This window comes from Penaeus japonicus, unplaced genomic scaffold (genome assembly GCF_977035675.1).
Source record: "Penaeus japonicus unplaced genomic scaffold, GWHDUDI00000001_assembly GWHDUDI00000001, whole genome shotgun sequence".
NCBI lineage: Eukaryota > Metazoa > Arthropoda > Malacostraca > Decapoda > Penaeidae > Penaeus > Penaeus japonicus.
Window position 1 is genome coordinate 27751853 of NW_028234403.1, and position 22500 is coordinate 27774352.

Below are 22500 nucleotides of genomic sequence, written 5' to 3' on the forward strand. Positions count from 1 at the left end.
CCCGGCCTCGCAGGGCTCGTTCGTATCACATGAAGGACCCCGTTTGCACAGGAGGGGTGACGTCATGCGAAATCCTGCCCTGGAGCATTTGAGTAAAGTGGGCATGCCGAGGATTGGCACAGGCTGGGGATGGGGGCAGTCACTTGTTCCCTCCCCGCCCCGGGGGAAAGGTGGTGGGGGCATGTTTACTTCACTACTGCTGCTATGAAGCCGGGATGGAGGATAAGTAGTTGATGGTTATAAGGGTACTACCTCCTCTTCTCTCCTCTTCTCTTCTCTTCTCGTCTCTCCTCTTCTCTCCTCTTCTCTCCTCTCTTTCTCCCTATTCTCTTATCTCTTTCTCCCTATTCTCTTATCTCTTTCTCCCTATTCTCTTCTCTCTCTTTCTCCCTATTCTCTTCTCTCTCTTTCTCCCTATTCTCTTCTCTCTCTTTCTCCCTATTCTCTTCTCTCTCTTTCTCCCTATTCTCTTCTCTCTCTTTCTCCCTATTCTCTTCTCTCTCTTTCTCCCTATTCTCTTCTCTCTCTTTCTCCCTATTCTCTTTCCTCTCCTTCTCCCTTTTCTCTTCTTTCCCTTTCAGCCCTATTCTCTTCTCTCTCTTTCTTTCTCTTCTCTCTCTCTCTCTCCCTATTCTCCTCCTCCTCCCTACTCTTTCTCCCTATTCTCTTCTCTCTCTTTCTCCCTATTCTCTTCTCTCTCTTTCTCCCTATTCTCTTCTCTCTCTTTCTCCCTATTCTCTTCTCTCTCTTTCTCCCTATTCTCTCTCTCTCTCTCTCTCTCTCTCTCTCTCTCTCTCTCTCTCTCTCTCTCTCTCTCTCTCTCTCTCTCTCTCTCTCTCTCTCTCTCTCTCTCTCTCTTTCTCCCTATTCTCTCTCTCTCTCTCTCTCTCTCTCTCTTTCTCCCTATTCTCTCTCTCTCTCTCTCTCTTTCTCCCTATTCTCTCTCTCTCTCTCTCTCTCTCTCTCTTTCTCCCTATTCTCTCTCTCTCTCTCTCTCTCTCTTTCTCCCTTTTCTCTCTCTCTCTCTCTCTTTCTTTCTCCCTATTCTCTCTCTCTCTCTCTCTTTCTCCCTATTCTCTCTCTCTCTCTCTCTTTCTTTTTTCCGTTCCCTATTCTACTTCTCGCTCTTTCTCTCTCTCTCTTTCTTTCTCCTATTCTCTGTCTCTCTCTCTCAGCTTTCATTTCGCCCTATTCTCATCTCTCTCTCTCTCTTTCTTTCCTCCCTATTCCATTCCTCTCTCTCTCTTCTGTCCCCTCCCTATTCTCTCTCTCTGCCCCTAGCTTCTCTCATTCTTGTCTCCCTATTCTCTCTCTTCTCTCCATCAACTCTCTTTCTTTCTCCCTATTCTCTCTCTCTCCTTCTCCCTATCTCATCCTACGTTCAGTCTTTCTCCCTATTCTCTCCTCCTCACTCTCTCTTTCGCCCTATTCTCCTCTCATCTCTTTACTTTCTCACCTATTCTCTCTCCATCTTCTCGCCCTATTCACTCTCTCTCTCTCTCTTTCCTCCCTATTCTCTCTCTCTCTCTCTCTCTCTCTGCTCCTATCTCTCTCTCTCCGTAAGAACCTCCCATTCACTCTCTCTCTCTCGCTCTCTTTCTCCCTAATTCTCTCACTCTCTCTCTCTCTCATGCTCTCTCTCTGTCTCCCTATTATCTCCCTCATTCTCTCTCTCTCTCCTCTCTCCTCTTCCTCCCTATTTACCTTCTCTCTCTCCTCTCTCTTCATCCCTTCTCTCTATTCTCTCTCATCTCTCTCTCTATATTCTCATCTCTCTCTCATCTCTCCCACTTCTCTCCTCTCTCTCTCTCTCTATCTATCTCTCTCTCTATCTCGTCTATATCTCTATCTCTCTCTTCTCTCTCTATCTTTAGTCTCTCTCTCCCTGTCTCGTCTCTCTCTCTATCTCTCGCTTCTCTCTCTCTCTTGCTCCATATCTCTCTTTATTTCTCTCTATTCTCATCTTTCTCCCTATTCTCTCTCCGCTCTCTCACCTCTTTCTTCTCTCTCCCCTCCTTCTCTTCCCTTCTCTCCTTAGATCTCTCTCCTCACTTTCCTTCTATCTCTCCCTATGCTCTCTCTCTCTTCTCTCTCGCCCTCTTCTCTCTGATCTCTCTCTCTCTCTCTCCCTATCTTTCTCTCTCTCTCTATTCTCTCTCTCTCCTCTCACTCTCCTCTCTCTCCCTATCTCTCTCTCTCTACTCAATCTCTCTCTCCCTTTCTCTCTCTCTCTCCCATTCTCTCTCTCTCTCTCTCTCTCACCTATCTCTCTCTCTCATCTCTCTCTCTCTCTCCTCTCTCTCTCTCTCTCTCTCTTCTCTCCTATTTCTCTCTCTCTTTCTCTCTCTCCCTCGCTCGCTTCTCCCTATTCTCTCTCTCTCTCTCTCTCTCTCTAGTGTCCAATCTCTCTCGCTACCTCGCATCCTCCTCTCCTCTCTCTCTCTTTCACTCCTATCTCCTCTCTCTCTCTCAATCTCTCATTCTCTCTCTCTCCTCTCCTCTCTCTCGCTCTCTCTCTCTCTCATCTCTCTCTCTTCTCTCTCCTCCCCCCTCCCACACCCGCTATTCTCCCTTTCCTTTCACGTGAATTTTCACTTCCATATACGTACTTGACGATTTTATTGTGGATCATGTTAGATATACGTGTTGATTATTTGGCTAACAAATGTGTCCATTATTACCTCTACAGCAGTACCTTCCGCGCTGTCTGTTTGTGATTCATGTCTGATAAGAGATTTGAATCGAGATAAGATTCGTGGTGACAAGAAATGCCGCCACCGTCCTCGCCGCTGCCTGTGAACCTTGACGGTTGACATTCAACTGCCTTGCTTTAAACGTAAAATTTTAAGAATATGATTACTGATAAAACTAGTAAAGAATTCATACTTGAGCTGAATGCATTGTGTATATATTATTAATAGACGAACCCAAAGATCGACTTTTTATCACCAGCGAATGGAGACGTAACTCCACAAACGCGGTCAGTGTCACCGCTCTTATTTTGTGAATTTATTTCCTAACTTATCTTTCCTATTTTTTTTTTATTTTTGTAGACTGTGTCGAAGGCCGGGTGCAAGTAGGTGAGCACGGCTTATTCCAAATTCGAAATCAGACGAATCTACACGTCGATTCAGTAATGAATTGTAACAACTTTAAAAGAACGAGAAGGAAGTAATAGACTGAAAAATCGAACGAAGACAAAACTTAGCAACACAAAAAAATCGGAACTGTATTTGTGTTTTTGTGTTTGTCATTTTCGTTCTGATGAGGTATTTGTTGTCAGTCTGTTTTGGGGCTGAACTTTTGATTCCTTTCGTTTAGGGAGGAGGCTGGCAATCCTGGCACGTTGAGGTAGAGTTTCCCACGGCGGTGACAAGCGAGGGTGGAGAGGCGGACATGGGAAAGGATGGGGGGGGGGGGGGGGGGAAGGGGGGGGAGGGAAGATGGAAGAAGTAGGAATTAGGGTGGAGGATGATTAAGAGGGGGAAGAAATGAAGAGTAAGTGATTGTTGTTTGCCATAAGAGTGTTTCTCTTGGAACACGTTGAGCGTGAAGGCTGGAATGCACGCATAGCTCTATGGGAATGTATTATGAACACAAGAAAAAAATAGTATGGAAAGTCAGTACATGATAACGTGTACCTTCTATTGCTTTTTCCTTTGTAACACACGAGGTACTAGTAAAATAAAAATGCATATACTAGTGTTACGACTCGTTATGAACTACTACTACGAATATTAGTGTGCCATGAGCCGCTGCCAGTCCTCACGTCCACCATCAGGGAAATCACGGCAGACCATGAAGGGTAACCCGCATTTTTCACTGGAATGTTAGATGACGGTGATGGTGTAGGTCGCCAGCCCTTCCTTGGGGAATGAGGTTGTCACAAGAATGATTATTAAAATGTGACAGGGCAGCTGTCAACATTGTTTTTTTCTGTATTCGATTTTCTTGAAAGAAGCAAGATTACCCGAATGTAATTTATTTTTCCTCTCAACTCGCACTGCTGTTTTATTTTATTTTCAATTTTCTTCATTATCTGGATGAATCCATCATGCCTAGAGTCACTGTATGTGTGATTATTCAGTCAGATTGAAATCCTTTCTACGGGTCTTTGTTGCCTTCTATCTTACATGGCTTCTAGTTAGCGTCATTCGGCATCCTTTGGCGTGGCATCTAGTCCGTTGGCCCAAGATTCCCGTCGCCACCCGCCTCGCAGGCTCGTTCGTATCACATGAAGGACCGCCGTTTTTAACAAGGAGGTGTGACGTCATTGCTAATCCTGCCCTGTAAGCATTTAGTAAGAGTGGGCATGCCGAGGATTGGCACAGGCTGGGGATGGGGGCAGTCACTTGTTCCCTCCCCGCCCCGGGGAAAGGTGGTGGGGGCATGTTTACTTCACTACTGCTGCTATGAAGCCGGGATGGAGGATAAGTAGTTGATGTTATAAGGGTACTACCTCCTCCTCTCTCCTCTTCTCTCTCTCTCTCTTTTCTCCCATTCTCTCTCTCTCACTCTCTCCTCTTTTCTCTTTTCCCCCTTCCGCCTCCTCTCTCTCTCGCTTCTCCCTTTCCTCTCTCCCCTCTCTCTCCCTCTTCTCCGTATTCTCTCTCTCTCTCTCTCTCTCTTTCTCCCTATTCTCTCTCTCTCTCTCTCTTTCTCTCTCTCTTTCTCTCTTTCTCTCTATTCTCTCTCTCTCTCTATTCTCTCTCTCTCTCTCTCTCCCTCTCTCCCTATTCTCTCTCTCTCTCTCTCTCTCTTTCTCCCTATTCTGTGTGTGTGTGTGTGTGTGTGTGTGTGTGTGTGTGTGCGTGTGCGTGCGTGCTATTCATTCCATATTCTCTACTCCAACTCTTCTTCTATTTCCGAACTGTATTCGTGTTTTTACAATGTTTAGGCCTCCCTCTTCTCTCCTCTTCCCCATCTCCCCTCCTCTCCCTCTTCAAAATCCTCTCTTCCTCATTCCTCTTTCCTTTTCTCCCTTTTCTTTTTCTTCATTTTTTTTCTTTCTTCCTTTTCCCCCATTTTCTTCCCCCTCTTCCCTCCCTTCCTTTCCCCATTTTCTCCTCCTTTCCCCCCCCTTCTCCTTTTTCCTCCCTCTCTCTTCTCTTCTTTCCTCTCCATCTCCTTCTCCTCCCTCTCTCCCCCCCCCTCCTTCTTTCTCTTCCCCATTTTTTATCTCTTTTTTAACGCCTTTTTTTTCTCCCTAACCGGGGCCCCTTTTTCCCCCCTTTTCTCTCTTCTTCACCCTTTTTTTTTCTACTTTTTTTTCCCCAAAACCTCCTTTCCTTTTTCCCCTTTTTCTTTCCTTTTTCCCTATTTCTCTCAAAAAAATTTCCAAATTTTTCCTTTTCTTTTTTTTTTTCCCCCAATTTCCCCTCCCCCTTAAACTTCTTTTTTTTCTTAAAAAACTCTATATTTATATTCCAATCCAAAACCCATTTTAAAAATTTAATTTATCCTCTCTTCCTTTTCCCCCTTCCTCTCCCCACTTTTTTTTTTTTTTCTTATTTCCAAATCTTAAACTCTATCTCTCTCCCCTTTCCCCATTCCTTTATCCTTTTTTCCCCATTCCGCCTCCCCACTTTCCTCCCTCCTTCCCCTCCCTCCCTCCCTCTCGGAGAGGACCGTGTCCGTCGTCAGGATGACGCTGCAGCCTCGCAGATTTGACCGAAAAGATAATTAACATTGTTGAAACACGAAGGTTGGTAAGAGTGGAGGGAGAAAGGGAAGGAAGGGTTCTCTTCTCGGTACGTTGTTTGTCACTTTGAGCACTCTGGCACTGAGGCATACTGGCCTTTCTGGCACTCTTACTTCCTTATTCTTCCCTCCCTCGAGATGTTCAAACTGGTTCAAAAGGAACTGTCATTCCTGGATTAAAGTGAGGAAGAATCGTAATTTTGTATCGGTTGACAACCCTGTCGATTTCGTACCCTGGATAGCATCGTGTTGAGGGTTGGGGAGTGGTAGGTTGGGATGGAGGGACTGTTAGGGGTGGGTTGGGGGAATGCTAGAAAGCAAAGAGAGAGGGGATGGGGTGAGAGAGAGAAGTGAGCTCGTATTATTCACAAGTAACATACAGTGTATTATGTATGCAGGTGTGGGTGTACGTCATAGCCATGTTATTTCATTGGTGTAGTAGTCTTGCCCACCTACCGTCTCCTTTCATTTCGGAAATCAAAAGAAACAACATGGCTGTTAATCGCCCCTCCCTTGCCCAGATACACGCACACGCAAGCAGACAAACACGCACATACCGAAAATTTCTGTAGCAATTGATTAGTCACTGTTGACCTTCATGAGAAACTCAAGCTGAATATGTGCAGTTTATACAATGCCTTTCCAGGTCTACCGTGAGTGTAGATTTTAAGGAGGAGCATGGATATGAGGGCGGAAGAGGGTCGTCTTACAAAATACGTTCGGGTGCCGGTTTAGGGCTACTCGCTGACCTAGCTTTGCATGTTCAGCAAGCTTTATTTCCTGAATCTGACAATAGCTACATTTAGAAGTAAAAAAAGTTTCATATGTCTATCTACTACTTTCATGGACGGTGGCGATAGACCGATTGGTGTCTGGTGACAGTAGTGAAGGAATTTATGGGAGCGAAACGAGGCTGGATCACACCATCCAACACCACGGCTATCGTCTCTACCGTGCATCAAATAAACGTCAAGTTGTTTTTAAGGGTAAAGTATAGCGAGTCCAGGTGTGGAGGGCTCTCGTCGCCGCCGGGGAGGAGGCAAATGGGCAGTCACGTGTGGAGAATATTCATCCTAATGAGAGGGTATTTAGCTGGGGCCTCTTCGGGTTGGGTGTGGGCAGATGGGGGCGATGAGCTACTCATTTATTGATGAGGGAGGACACAAGTCGTTCTTGTAGTATGGGAGATTCAAGGGGTGTGGTAGGAGGGGATTTTGTGTTCTTTATTTATTTATGGACGAAAAATAAAGCATGGCGGATTGTTTTAGCATGCTTCGCTAGGGAGCTTTGAGTATATCACACGTGCCCATGTTACACTTTGCTCCGTTGCCGTGGCTCTGTCTACACTAGAGGTGCGCGCACTGGGGAAAGACAGGAGTAATGTACTTGTATAAGAAAATGCAATGTAAGGAGAGAGTGAGTTACAAGATAGGCAGACAGAAATAAGCACTGAGATGTAGAAGGGGACACAAAGACAAATGGTAGACACAGCAAGAATAAGGAACAGGACGAATTGTAATCTACAAGTATTCGTAGGTCGACTTTCGATTAGAGCGCCAGTTCAGTGGACGCCAGTTCAGTGGACGCCAGTTCGAACTCATCCAGGTAGCCGTCGGGAGTGTCGCCGCAGTGTGACGTCACAGGACCTTGATAACTCCAGTATATTGCAGTGACGTTTCTCGCACGCCGTCGTGGCGTCATGCATGCAGTGCCCGAAATAGCTTTCGAGTGCAGTGAAATTTTTGAGGAAGGGATACATGGGTCTGGATCAGACATTGCGCTTGGCCTTCAATCAACAAGTGCAGTGTCTTTTGCACAAGCTTGATCCCCGGGTTTCTTGCGAGAACATCCGCTGCAAGAGTAAGGCTTGAATGTGAAAGGCTGAGGCGATTCGCGGCCTGAGCATAAGGGAGTGTTGCGAGGGTACGAAAGGAGATGAAACATGCACATGGAAAAAAGTGTGAACTTGCAATATCTATCTGCAAAGGCGGGGGACCTATTGCAATGCATCATCGGTTGTTCGTGGCCGGTGAACGGTGCCGGCGTTTTGCTGGTTTGGCAGCGTGTCTTTCCTCTTTCGTTTATTTTTTTCTATCTCGCAAACCCACAGGTGTTCGATCATTTTTTTCTTTTGTTCATCCAGCTGCTCACTTGTTCGTAATGACTCGTCGCTGTTGCCGCGCAGGTCTTCTGTCCTCGCCCCACCTTTAGTTTGCGCTCTTCTATGCAAAGTTTATTTCACAATTTAGAGACCAGATCGTAGACTTGCAATTTGCGTATGTCAAAAAATCACATTCGCACTCACATGCAGGGATGCGCGTCCCAAGGAAGCACTATTGCTCAATGCCACGCAGTGCGTCCGTCCCTCTAAGGTCCGACTGCACGCTCCTTGAATGACATCGATATCGAGAAGTTGGTCCTTCTGGTACCTGTTTAACTTGGGACGACCTTGCATCTTTCCCAGGTGTCTAGCGAGAGTGAGTGAGAGTGAGTGAGAGAGTGAAAGAGAGTGAAAGAGAGTGAAAGAGAGAGAAAGAGAGTGAAAGAGAGAGAGAGAGAGAGAGAGAGGGGGGGGGAAACAAAAAAGGGGGAAGTCAGAAGATAAAGAAAGGAAGCGGAGAAGGGAAGAGAGAGCAAGTAGAAGATGAGGGAAAAAAAGAATTGAGAAAAAGAATGCAAGAGCCCAAGACAGAACCAAGGACTGAAAACGCAACAGGGCGGGGTGGCGGGCGGCTCTCTGTCTGGGAGGGAGGTTATTGATCAGGACGGGACGGAGAGGGAGCGTGGCGAGAGGGGGCGATGACCCCTTCCCTTATGCTGCTGCCACACCGCCACCATCACCTTGGTCCCCTCGCGCCTCTCTCCCTCCCGCTCCCCTCGCCCCCTCTGTCTCCCCACGTGTCTGGCGCCGGATCGGTCCCTGCTTGTCTCTCATCCTGGGGTGTGTATACATACTATACACGCTCATATGCTCACGAAAGCAACCCCCCCCCCCCTCTCTCTCTCTCTCTCTCTCTCTCTCTCTCTCTCTCCTGGTGTGTAAACTCTCTCTATCCTCTGCATATCATCCAAAGCAAACCCCCCCCCCGTCTCGCGTCTCATCGTACACGGCTATCTCTCTCATGCTCCGCTCTCTCTCTCTCTCTCTCTCTCTCTCTCTCTCTCTCTCTCTCTCTCTCTCTCTCTCTCTAACACACAGACAGGCGGGGAGGGGGTGCATACTTATCGTGTCTGTATGCATGAGGATATAGGTGGAGACAACACGATTATCATTTCCATAGATAATAGCCTACTTATCTGTCAGATACCCATATATGCCAGAGTAATTTAACCAGAAAATTATTAACAATATGTTTATAGATTCTAAGGAAAGAATAGAATTCTGGTGCAGGGAAGCAGCACAGGAGGATCTTTAAAGATGGCTGGCCGACAGGGATCCCATGCACGGAAGTGCTCGCTTCAAGTCGCATGATTGTCTTTTGGATTTTGTTATTGATTGAATTATTCTTCTTTTAAAAATACCCCCTTCCTGGGGCTCTCGGGCGAGAATTCTCGTGGTGGGGGGTTGGGGGGGGGACTAAAGGAGCGAAATGGGTACAGCCAAAAGTGATTTCATATAAAATAAATGTCCCACGCCACCTAGACTCTGACCAGCTGAGGCTGTCATGCTCGTGGCCGTTATCGATTACGGTCGGTAATGCGGGGTATTTACCTTAATTACCTCGAGTCACCTGGGATTGTCGTCGCCAGAAGAGCAGATAGCCTGGCCAGACCACCAGGTTGTTGTGCGAGGTCGGTTATTGGCGGTAGGTTTATGGTTCACGGAATGCCGAGTCGTTTCACGCCTGTCACGGGACAGTTTTGCTGCTGAGAAAAATACACTCAGTCTTTGCTGTTGTTTACTTCATCGATTTATTTTACATATGGCGTCAGGGAGATTGTTTGCTCATGAACTGCAACAGGTAAACATTAATAGTTGGGTTAATGTTTACTAAAGATGAGGCAATTGATTGAAAGCGCCTGTGAAGGTAAATAGGGAAAGGAGAAGGGTTAGGTTGTCGGTGCTGATGCGTCTCTTGGCAGACGCCAGCGAGATGCAGCATTATCAAAGAGCTGAGGGGAGACGAGTCTATTGTGTTAGTGCGTGTGTTTAGTGTTGCAAAGTGCGGTCTTAGTTGCGGGGTTCGACTGGAGGGGGAATGGGAGAGGAGATGGGGTGAGGAGGATGGGGGGGTCAGGCCAAATAGATTATGTATGTATACTGTAGGGTTATAGAGGCGACGTGTCAGTATAGCGCTTCCCCAGAGGAGAGGGGTAGGGACGCGGAAAGCGGGAAAAGGAAGGGGAGAGTAACCAGGGGTTGTTTGCTCGGCATTCAGGGCTGTTGGCAGGGCCATGAGTCGTCGTCGCCGCCCGCTCCAGTGCCACTACTTGGGGCTTTCTATATTTTTTGTATATATGTATATTTACATATAATTATATGATTTCTAATAAGTTGTGTAACCCTCCCCCCCTCTCTCTTTCTCTTTCTCTTTCTCTTTCTCTTTCTCTTTCTCTTTTTCTCTTTCTCTTTCTCTCTCTCTCTTTCTCTTTCTCTCTTTCTCTTTCTCTTTCTCTCTTTCTCTCTTTTTTTCTCTTTTTTTTTTCTCTCTCTCTCTCCCTCTCCCTCTCCCTCTCCCCCTCCCTCTCCCTCTCCCCCTCCCTCTCCCTCTCCCCTCCCTCTCCTCTCCCCCTCCCCCTCCCCTCCCCCTCCCCCTCCCCCTCCCCCCTCTCTCCTCCCCCCCTCCCCCTCTCCCTCTCCCTCCCTCCCTCTCCCTCTCCCCCTCCCTCTCCCTCTCCCTCTCCCTCTCCCTCTCCCTCTCCCTCTCCCTCTCCCTCTCCCTCTCTCTCTCTCCCTCTCTCTCTCTCTCTCTCTCTCTCTCTCTCTCTCTCTCTCTCTCTCTCTCCCTCCCTCTCCCTCTCCCTCTCCCTCTCTCTCCTCTCCTCTCCTCTCCTCTCCTCTCCTCTCTCTCTCTCCTCCCTCTCCCTCTCCCTCCCTCCCTCTCCCTCCTTCTTTCGTCTTTCTCTTATATTCCCTCCCCTCTCCCCTCTCCCTCTCCCTCTCCCTCCTCTCCCCTCCCCTCCCCCTCCCCATTCCCTTCTTTCTCTTTCTCTCTTCCCTCCCCCTCCCTCAACCTCTCCCTCTCTCCCCTCTCCCTCAACCTCTCCCTCTCCTCTCCTCTCCTCTCCTCTCCTCTCCTCTCCTCTCCTCTCTTCTCCTCTCCTCTCTTCTCTCTCCCTCCCTCTCCCTTTTCTCCCTCCCTCCCTCTCCCATTCCCTTCTTTCGTCTTCTCTTATCCCGACCTCTCTCATACTTACTCCATCCCCCACTCTCTCATTGTTTTTCTTTGTTCAGATTACATAATATGTTAAATATGGACGACGATCACAGCTGCGGTGTCACAGCCGAGCCGGATAGCCTCTTACTCACTCCTTCAGTCTTGGGAAATGATCGTCATGGCCGTGTGTTTGTGGGAGGGGGGGGGGAGAAGAGGGCAGTGAACAGAGGGGAAAGGTCGAAGCACAGTGCTAAGGCCGTTTATAATAGTGGGTGACATAGTAAAGTTCCTAGAAAGTCAGCACGGCCACATGTTTTGGTAACTGGATATGCCTGAATTGGTGGATGTTGCGGGCTAGTGAGGGAGAGGGTGAGGAGGGGACAGATAGAGAGAGGAAGAGGAAGAGGAAGATATTTGTATCTACAATAGGAGAAGCATAGTCTTTTCAAATATATTTTGTGAGGAATGTTTATTAATGGATAGATTACCCAATAAATGATGTAATGCATGATTCAATATGCCTAAAGTATGAGCCAAATCATGCGTTGATTCATCATTGATTTTTTCATAGAATTATTCACCAGAAACCAACACCGCTGCTGCACTCCACGCCTCATCAAAACTTTTTGTGCTAATAAAATTTCATGAACGCACATAATCTAGGAATTAAAACACTTCTGTGGACCACATGAAACAAGCTATAGTAGATGAGAGGCATGCTGAAAATTAGGTACTGCCTTATATAATTGATTTAATTAAATGAAAAATTGTCAAACTCACAGGCTCATTTTTGGCGATTCCTGCTGGATTCTCTTCCATCCCCGTCCTCTTCCTACTCCCCTTCTCCCTCTTTGTAAACTTTTTTTTCTTTCATTTTTTTTACATGTTTATGTTTTTCGCTCCCCTTGCTTTCCTTTTCCATATCTTTCATTAGTACCAGTTATTGCCACGAGTTGCTCCTGTTCTCGCCTTCCCCTTCCCGCCATTTTCCCAAATTTATCCATTTTTTTGTTCGTCTGTTGTTTTAAATTCATAACCTCATTATCACGTTCCGTATCAGTTTGGCTTTTGCGTGTTCTTGATTATTAATGAAATAACTTAGCGCAACTCCAGTATTGGCCGTGGATGAAGGAAGAAACTGGGGCCCCGCTCTCTCCTTTATTGTAGCTTGAAACCTGGTCAGAACTATGAGGAGGGGAGGGGTAGTGAGGGAGGCATGGGGGAGAGCTTATGAATGGTTAGGGGATTATTCCAGGTACGTTCCTAGTCATGGATATGGATGTATTTATCCTTTTGTCTCCCTTTCTTTCCCTTTCTTATCAACCCCCAACTCTTCTCTCTCCCCTCTATTCCCTAACCTTCGCCCACTGCGCTTCATTTGCTGGCGCCTGGCAGCCATAGCAGATCGGTACCACTTTAAGGAATATTTGAAAAGGTCGAGCGTGTGAAGCCGTAATGATCGCGCTCGCTTTCCTTGGGGGAAGTGCCCTTCCGCGAACCTTTCGTATCTCTTCTTGTTGATTATTTATCTATCCCTTCCTTCGTCCCTTACTCACCCCCCCCCTACTCACCAACACACTCAACCACCCATCAAGCTTTTTTTTTATTTGGTGCTCAATATGATTTAGATTGTGACACAAAAATGGATGAAGCACAGACGCTTCGACCTTTGCCGCCCCTCTTGGTGTGTGTGAGCCAGTGTGTTTACCGAGAATCATCCATGGTACAGAGGAAGTGTTGAGGGGCCGCGTGTGCTCACGACTATATATATGCTCGTGTAACTCTGGGTGATAAGTACGTGCTCTTATTAGGCCTTACGTTCTGTTAATGCTTGACGTATAGCTTTTGAGTATTTTGAACATTACTTTAGAGTTGTACATCATCTTCCTCTGTGTGTGTCAGTCGGGGTAGTCAGTCCCTCGTATGAATTCAGTATCAGAAGTATATGGCTGATGTCCAGATGAACGGCGCATTCCCAATGCTGTTTCACCGAACGTGATTAAATCCGTCTCGTTGCTGAGCGTCCCCGGACGATGCACCGTCGTGCACTGTTGCCTGCCGGGCGAGTGCCGTTGCCGCATGTGACCCGGTGCAAGGGCCGGGCGTCGCGGGGCAGCGAAGGCAGTAGAGGCGGCCTGCGATTAAATCATAAGCATAATGTGCGGCGGAGCTTGAAGGTCGCTCAGTCACCGCTGCATTCCGCCGTCAGCAACCATACGCTGACAACTTAGTTTTGAGATTAAATATAGGCATAGTAGGATTACATATGCTGAATTCCTTCCTTCCTTTATTTTTGTCTCTCTCCTCCCTCTCCCTTCCTCCCTCCCTCCCTCCCTTCCTTCCTTCCTTCCTTCCTTCCTTCCTTCCTTCCTTCCTTCCTTCCTTCCTTCCTTCCTTCCTTCCTCCCTCCCTCCCTCCCTCCCTCCCTCCCTCCCTCCCTCCCTCCTTCCCTCCTTCCCTTCCTCCCTCCTTCCCTCCCTCCCTCCTTCCCTTCCTCCCTCCTTCCCTTCCTCCCTCCTTCCCTTCCTCCCTCCTTCCCTTCCTCCTTCCCTCCCTTCCTCCTTCCCTCCCTCCCTCCTTCCCTCCCTCCCTCCCTTTCCTTCCTCCTTCCCTCCCTCCCTTCCTCTCTCTTTCGCTCTCTCTCTCTCTCTCTCTCTCTCTCTCTCTCTCTCTCTCTCTCTCTCTCTCTCTCTCTCTCTCTCTCTCTCTCTCTCTCTCTCTCTCTCTGTCCTCCCTCCACCTCACCTCCATTCCCCTCCCCTCCATTCCCCCTCCACTCCACTCTACTCCCCCTCCGCCCTCCGACCTTCCCGTCAGCCTTATCTGCTCGTATAGGATGGCGGCCACATGTTATTATGTTTTCAGCCTCGTTGCAGTAGTGCGTCTCCTTTGTTGTGCATATACTAACGTTTTTTTTTCTCCTTTCAGGTTTGTAACCCCAGATGAAGGATAAACAGGAATCCAGGTACGGTGAGACAGGGAGGCAGACTGACACACATGCACACTTGCAAATATACATACATACACGCATGCATGCATTTACACACACACACACACACACACGCATGCACACACATACACGCATGCACACACATACACGCATGCACATACACATACACGCATGCACACACATACACGCATGCACATACACATACACGCATGCACACACATACACGCATGCACACACACATACACGCATGCACACACATACACGCATGCACACATACATGCATGCATGCACATATACATGCATGCACACACGCACACATACATACATACATACATACATACATACATACATACATACATAACATACATTCATAAGTCATACATACATATACACACACAAACACACACAAACACACACACACATATATACATGCACACACGCATACACATGCACACACACATACATGCATGCTCACACACATGCATACATTCACGCTCGCACACATGCATACATGCACACGCACATACATACATGCACACACACATACATATACATATACATATACATATACATATACATATACATATACATATACACATACATATACACATACATATACATATACACATACATATACATATACACATACATATACATATAAACACACATACATATACACATACATATACATACGCACACACACGCACACACACACGCACACACACACGCACACGCACACGCACACGCACACGCACACGCGCACACACAAGTACACACACACGTACACACACACGGAAAATGATTCATATATTGTTTGCGTAGTGTAAACGGTAATTGCAAATAGATGTGTTCATCGGTACACGTTTCGTGCTGTGTTCAAGCCAGTGAACGAGGGCGGGGGGGTGGGGGAACTTGTCGGATGATGGAGGGCTGACGTGATGAATGGTGACGTCAGCAAACATCCGGTAGGGTGAAAGGGAAGAGGAGGATGGCATGGGAGGGGGGAGGGGAGGGGTTCGGGGAGAGGGACCGCTAGCAGGAAACGTGACGGGAAGGGTAAGGGGTGGGGGGAGAAGGAGAGGTAAGGGAGTAAGGAGGAGAGGGGGAAAATAGTCGTTTCATACTTTTCTACAACTGTTAGCTTCGTCTTAGCGAATTGTTTTTACTTATCATCATCAGTTGTTGGATAATGATAATTAATATTATCTTCCTAATTTTCATGATAATGATTATTGTTATAATAATGATGATGACAATTATGAATAATACTTTTTGTAATACGATAAACCTGATTATGAAGGCTAATTCAAGTGTTATACAACTCCATCGGCAGCGAAAGGGTCTCCGCGGTCGTTACGCCACCTCCCTCCCCCAACCCCCCACCCTCTCCCGTTTAGTTAGGGCCTCGTTGGAGAAACAATAGACAAACGTTTTCTTACGGGCCTGGAAGTGAAGGTTCAGTTTCATCTTGTTGCGCTAAGATTTCTTCCTTGTTTTGATTTTGTTTTTTGTTTTTTTGTTCTTCTAGCTTACTTGTGATCGATATGACGGCGAGTTTGGTTAGGGTATGTTGCTGGGTATTTGCTACTGTGAAAATGAGATGCAGTACATTCGTTTTTACGGCTGTGGTGTTTTTGCTGTCTCTTTGTTCGTGATGTAATTGTTGTTGGTTGTCAGGTGAACAGCCGCTTTATTGTTATATTGTGCCCCCCCCCCCTTCTCCTCCCTCCCTGTTTCTACCTTCGGGGCCTTTCGTGTTTTATGATTTTTATTGTTCTTGTTTTTCCACATTTGATCATCCATATCTAGCGCCTGTTTGTCTGTCCTTCCCCCCTCGCCTTTCTTTCGTGTGTGCGTGTGAGTGAGTGAGTGAGTGTGAGTGAATGAATGAATGTGTGTTGTTAAGTTTAAGCGTTTGTCTGTCAAGAAAAGTGAAAGCATATGGACGGGATAACAGCAGGGGTCTGAGTAGAGGCAAAGGCAGGAACGAGGACAAGGATAGGAGTAGAAGGCAGACCCATGTCTAGGTAGGGGTAAGGGACGTTTAAGTGAGACCAGTGTGCTACGGTGGATTCCCGTTTGAAGCCCTCTTTGTTCCGACGATTCGCAGAAGAGTTTGGTGAATGGTTCTTCGACGTTTGCCCAAGATTTCCCCCCAAATAATCTCCATATAGTCTCTTACAACTCGCTGTGTGGCGTCCTCTTCCACTCGTTTTTTTTCAGTTTTTCATTTTCTTTGAGGTTTGTATTGTTACACTTATACATACACGGCCTATTTGACAATGTTCCTCCCAGGCAACACGTTTATATCACATGCATGCACGCAGGCAGCGACGACGAGCGAGACATACAGCACGCGTGCATGTCCTCCGTGGCGTAAAGCGGACATGCACGAAAGGTATCGATCGAGGCGGCCGTGCGGGAATGTCGCTTCGCGTCCCTTTTGACAGGGATAGGGTGGCGGGGGAGGTAGCGGGAGATAGTTATGCGTCTCTTTACTTTTTATAGATTAATTCACGACAACTTATTAGTTATATGTATTATTTTTATATATTGTACTTGTGTGTATGTTTCCTCATGTTTGGATGAGTCTTTCTGTCTGTCTTATCTGTTTGTGTCGACGGTCGTTTGCGGCTCCGGAGCGAGGGTCGTTAGTGGTCGTGGGCGCAGGTGATCGACCAGAGGTTGTGGTTAGCGCTTCATGCTTGAGCGAACTGCCTTGCAAGCACCGCGGATGGTGAGATTGGCGATTGTGGTGCTGGTGGTGAACGTGCTTGCTTGCTTGCTAGAGGCTGGAGCTAGTTATCCACGGGACGCATTCTGGCCAGGACGCGCAAACATTCTGGAAAGGAGGAAGGAAGTAAAGACTGGAAGCAAGAGCGAAGGGAAAGACTGCGATGTGGTAACGTAAGAAATCGTCACATGTATTTTGGTATAAGATACCCAGTTATGATGTGACCATATATCTGTAGCTGGAGCGATGTATGCTTGGGTTGGATGTTTGAGTGAGGTCCCGGCGCTGCCGTCGCCGTGCTGTCCTGGGGCTGTGGAGTGACCCAGTTGGGCGCGCAGAGGAAGTGGGTCGCTGAATTAAAGCTGCCGTGTGCGGTACTCCTGGTGCTATCATCATCATCATCATCATCATCATCATCATCATCATCATCATCATCATCATCATCATCATCATCATCATCATCATCATCATCATCATCATCATCATCAGTTGCCATTATAATTATTATCATTATTATTATTTTCATTATTAATTATAAATTCGAATGGCATGTGGTGCAGCACTGTTATCTAGGGTTAAACATTGTCAAAGGAAGTGAGGGCGCACGCGAGAGCGGGATTGTAGGGAGAAGAGCGGCGAGGGTGGCAGGCGTGGGCGACGCAGAATTGCGGTTTTGTGCCGAGTGGCGAGGATGGTTACCGTGACCGTGCGTGCGCTCGCTTGGCCCGGTTATTATAACAGTGACTCACCCCGGTGCCGCTTTCTCTCACTCCCTCACCCTCACTGACGCCCACAATTTCCAAACGTACGTCCTTCGCCACGACGATAGTCACTTTTATATCAGTTCTCTCTTCCCTCCCCACCCATCGCCCCCTTTCTAGCACAGCTACTTACATCGCCGAAGCAAATCAGGATGGGAAGCCTTGCGCTCTGCCGGCTAACGCGACGCTCTACCCTAAGGTCACCTACCTCCTCCATCTCCTCCTCCTCTCCTCCTCCTCCTTTCCTCCTCCTCTCCTCCTCCTCCTCCTCCTCCTCCTCCTCCTCCTCCTCCTCCTCCTCCTCCTCCTCCTCCTCCTCCTCCTCCTCTTCCATCTCCTCCTCCTCCTCCTCCTCCTCCTCTTCCATCTCCTCCTCCTCCTCCTCCTTCCATCTCCTCCTCCTCCTCCTCCTTCCATCTCCTCCTCCTCCTCCTCCTCTTCCATCTCCTCCTCCTCCTCCTCTTCCATCTCCTCATCCTCATCCTCCTCCTCCTCCTCTTCCATCTCCTCATCCTCATCCTCCTCCTCTTCCATCTCCTCATCCTCCTCCTCTTCCTCTTCCATCTCCTCCTCCTCTTTCTCTTCCATCTCCTCCTCCTCCTCCTCTTCCATCTCCTCATCCTCATCCTCATCCTCATCCTCTTCCATCTCCTCCTCCTCCTTATTCTCCTCCTTCTCCTCCTCCTCCTCCTCCTTATTCTCCTCCTCCTCTTCCTCCTTATTCTCCTCTTCCTCCTTCTCCCCTTCCTCCTTCTCCCCTTCCTCCTTCTCCCCTTCCTCCTTCTCCCCTTCCTCCTCCTCCTCCTCCTCCTTCCCTTCCCTTCCGTTCCTCCTCCTCCTCCTTCCCTTCCCTTCCGTTCCTCCTCCTCCTCATCATCATCATTATCATCATCATCATCATCATCATCATTATCATCATCATCATCATCATCATCATCATCATCATCATCATCATCATCATCATCATTATCATCATCATCATCATCATTATCATCATCATTATCATCATCATCATCATCATCATCATCATCATCATCATCATCATCATCATCATCATCATCATCATCATCATCATCATCATCATCATCATCATCATCATCATCATCATCATCATCATCATCATCATCATCATCATCATCCTCATCCTCATCCTCATCCTCATCCTCATCCTCATCCTCATCCTCATCCTCATCCTCATCCTCATCCTCATCCTCATCCTCATCCTCATCCTCATCCTCATCCTCATCCTCATCCTCATCCTCATCCTCATCCTCATCCTCATCCCTAGTAGTTCGGCCCAGATAGGTGTGGCTGTTTCATTTCATTTTTGTACACACTTTAGTGTATATTTTGTTTGTTGAACTGCAGTTCAACCCGGCTTTTTGATTGCATTGTTCCATGAACTAGTTTTCGTTCTAGGGTGAGGGGGTGGAGCAGGAGGGGATTTGTGTTGTGAGAGGTTGTAAGAGCACCTGTTTGATGCCCTATTTACGTCAACAAGTTGCGGGGGTTGGGAGGGGATGGAGTAAGTGAGCTACCGAGAGGAAGACAAAGGGATGGAAGGTGTTAGTGTCACATTTCGCTGCTCCGGAAGGCCTTGCTCCCACGGCCTGCACCGTTACATGCGTTTGCATCATAGTTGGCATTAGGCTCTCCAAAGATGCCATCACTGCCCAAGTCGCTCTGGTGCTCAGCCTCTCTTGTCACGTAACTTGTCCACTACCTTCCCTCCCCCCTACCCTCACCCTCCACTACCGTCGTGCTTCTGTTGTTTGACCTGTTTGAGAGGGCGCTCCGGGGTTGGAGGGGTGGGAGGGTGAATCTGGTAAACAGGGATTTTTTCCCCATTGTCATTTTGTAGCCTTACTCTTGCATGTCGAATTTTATCCGAAACTTTACGAGTAGTATTGTAGTATATATTAGATACTTTAAAGATTATGAAGGTTGGGTTATGCGTTTCGTTAATGGTTAGGGTAATGACAGCCGCCACTAGCATGACGAAAAGTTTATCTTGAAGCGATTACTCTAGGTATATGTAAAATTATGCCTGAATATTTTTTTATTTTTTCATCTGCAAATTCTTGTGTTAAAATTCTCGCTTCCCTGTTGCGGTCGCTGAGGAACGATTAAGATGGATGGGAAACATCTTGCAAGCGCCGCAAAGCGAGCGGGAACGGTTATCTTTACCGGGATTTAGGGGGAAAGGCTTTGAGTGGACCGAGTTTAGAAGCGGGAATCCTCACCCCCACCCCCCCACACACACCTCTCTCTCTCTCTCTCTCTCTCTCTCTCTCTCTCTCTCTCTCTCTCTCTCTCTCTCTCTCTCTCTCTCTCTCTCTCTCTCTCTCTCTCTCTCTCTCTCAATGATAATTCTCTGGGTCGTTGAGGATACTTCAAAATGAAGCTTTAAATACTGAGTAACGCCGCGGATAGTGTTGTTAGCATAACTATCATAACGATAATGATGATGATGATGATGATGATGATGATGATGATGATGATGATGATGATGATGATGATGATGATGATGATGATGATGATGATGATGATGATGATGAGGAGGAGGAGGGGGGGGGAGAAGAATACGAAGATCGAGGCGCAAGCGATGGAGGTGGTAGCATGTAAGAGCGCCAAGTGGCCGAGTCATGTGGCCTCCCTTGAAGTGGCGCTCGTTACGCGACCCTTCTCTTTATTGGTCACTCTCGCTCTCGCTCGCGCCTGGGGAGCGAAGGGATGCAGTATGATGAGCTGGACCCCCCCCTCTCTCTCTCTCTCTCTCTCTCTCTCTCTCTCTCTCTCTCTCTCTCTCTCTCTCTCTCTCTCTCTCTCTCTCTCTCTCTCTCTCTCTCTCTCTCTCTCTCTCTCTCTCTCTCTCTCTCTCTCTCTCTCTCTCAGTCGTGTTGTATCACTCGTAGAAGCTCTCTCTCTCTCTCTCTCTCTCTTTCTTTCTTTCTCTTTGTCTTTCTCTTTCTATATTTCTATTTCACTCTTTCTCTTTCTCTTTTTCTTTCTCTTTCACTTTCTATATTTCTCTCTTTCTCTTTCACTTTCTATATTTCTCTCTCTTTCTCTTTCACTTTCACTTTCACTTTCTATATTTCTCTCTTTCTCTCTCTCTTCCTCTCTCTCCCTTTCTTTCTCTCTTCCTCTCTCTCCCTTTCTTTCTCTCTTCCTCTCTCTCCCTTTCTTTCTCTCTTCCTCTCTCTCCCTTTCTTTCTCTCTTCCTCTCTCTCCCTTTCTTTCTCTCTTCCTCTCTCTCTCTCTCTCTCTCTCTCTCTCTCTCTCTCTCTCTCTCTCTCTCTCTCTCTCTCTCCTCTCTCTCTCTCTCTCTCTCCTCTCTCTCTCTCTCTCTCTCTCTCTCTCTCTCCTCTCTCTCTCTCTCTCTCTCTTTCTCTCTCTCTCCTTCTCCTTCTCCTTCCTCTCTCTTTCTCTCTCTCTCTCTTTCCTCTCTCTCTCTCTCTCCCCTCTCTCTCTCTCTCTCTCTCTCTCTCTCTCCTCTCTCTCTCTCTCTCTCTCTCTCTCTCTCTCTCTCTCTCTCTCTCTCTCTCTCTCTCTCTCTCTCTCTCTCTCTCTCTCTCTCTCTCTCTCTCTCTCTCTCTCTCTCTCTCTCTCTCTCTCTCTCTCTCTCTCTCTCTCTCTCTCTCTCTCTCCTTCCCTCCCTCCCTCCGTCCCTCCGTCCCTCCCTCCCTCCGTCCCTTCCTCCCTCCCTCCCTCATATCTCGTCGTGTTTGCTTTCTCATTTCCATTTTCTTTTGCCCTCTCTCCTCCTCTCCCGGTCCTCTGTTCGCCTTACTCCGGGATCCTCCCCTTTTCTTGGTTTCATGGCTCAAGCCGCCAGTGGTAAGGTACATGCACCCGCCTGGAGCGATGGCGTTGCTTGCGGTTGCCTTTCTAACTTGTCTTCTGTCGTTTTATCTTCTTTTGCCTGCCTTGCTATTTGTCGCTAACGTAGAGTGGGATTCTATGAAGATGAGAGACAAAGAGAGACAGGAAAGAAGGATTAAGGTCGCCTCCCAGGACCGCATTCACTTTAGTCTGGCCGACAAGAAACTAACATGCGAGTTTCCAGTTCATGCACAGGCGCTGAGTAAGGGAAAGTGAGGACTCTTGCTTACTGCTTCGGGGATCCCCTGGGACACGCACCTCTCAACAGGACATCTGTCTTATAAGGATTCCTCCTTGGATGTCATGGCTACACGTTTGTGGTTTCGTAAGCTCTTTGTTGGATTGATAAGTTTTAGCTTGCTATTTTTAGAATAAAGTTCACTGACGTTTCTATCCTTTTAACTCGATTAATCATGCAAAGCTTGTTCCCGAAAGAACTCGGAAATTGATGTCGTTTGCGAGCAGTTCATGTTGATTTTTATCAGTGTATGGAAAACCATAAATGTAACGTGTAAGCGCACCCCATCTAAATATTATCATCAAGAGGAAACTTATGTGATTATGCGAGGCAGCCAGCGCGCGACGGGAGCGTGCATGATGAGGGGTCACGGCGACAAGCACGGCAGGGCGACCATGTGTGCAGTGCGGGTGCTGACTCACAGTTTTCCCTTTCCATTGCCCCATCCTCTCTCTCTCTCTCTCTCTCTCTCTCTCTCTCTCTCTCTCTCTCTCTCTCTCTCTCTCTCTCTCTCTCTCTCTCTCTCTCTCTCTCTCTCTCATATCCCCTCCTTCCCTCCCTCCCTCTCTTTTTTCCTCCCTCCCTCCCTCCCTCCCTCCCTCCCTCTCTTTTTCCCTCCCTCCATCTCTTTCTCCCTCCCTCCCTCCCTTCTCTCTCTCCTTTCTTTTCTTCTCTCCTCTCTTCTCTCTCCTCTCTCCTCTCTCCTCTCTCCTCTCTCCTCTTTCCTCTCCTCTCTCCTCTTTCCTCTCTCCTCTCTCCTATCTCATCTTATCTCATCTCATCTCATCTCATCTCATCTCATCTCATCTCATCTCATCTCATCTCATCTCATCTCATCTCATCTCATCTCATCTCATCTCATCTCATCTCATCTCATCTCATCTCATCTCATCTCATCTCATCTCATCTCTGCC

The 22500-nt window shown here is 47.5% G+C and overlaps 1 protein-coding gene across 35 annotated transcripts in view; it reads left to right on the forward strand.

Moving 5' to 3' along the window:
- hts (adducin 1-like protein hts) overlaps positions 1-22500 on the forward strand; it is a 143615-nt gene that overhangs the window by 79848 nt on the left and 41267 nt on the right. For 24 of the 35 annotated variants that reach the window (XM_086538225.1, XM_086538201.1, XM_086538342.1 and 21 more), the window contains one exon: positions 13947-13983. The exons of the other annotated variants lie outside the window; for them this stretch is intronic. In XM_086538225.1, coding sequence (XP_086394351.1) covers positions 13961-13983 — 23 coding nt within the window. In that variant the 5' untranslated portion in view covers positions 13947-13960. The remainder of the gene's footprint in view (positions 1-13946; positions 13984-22500) is intronic. 35 annotated transcript variants of the gene reach the window in all.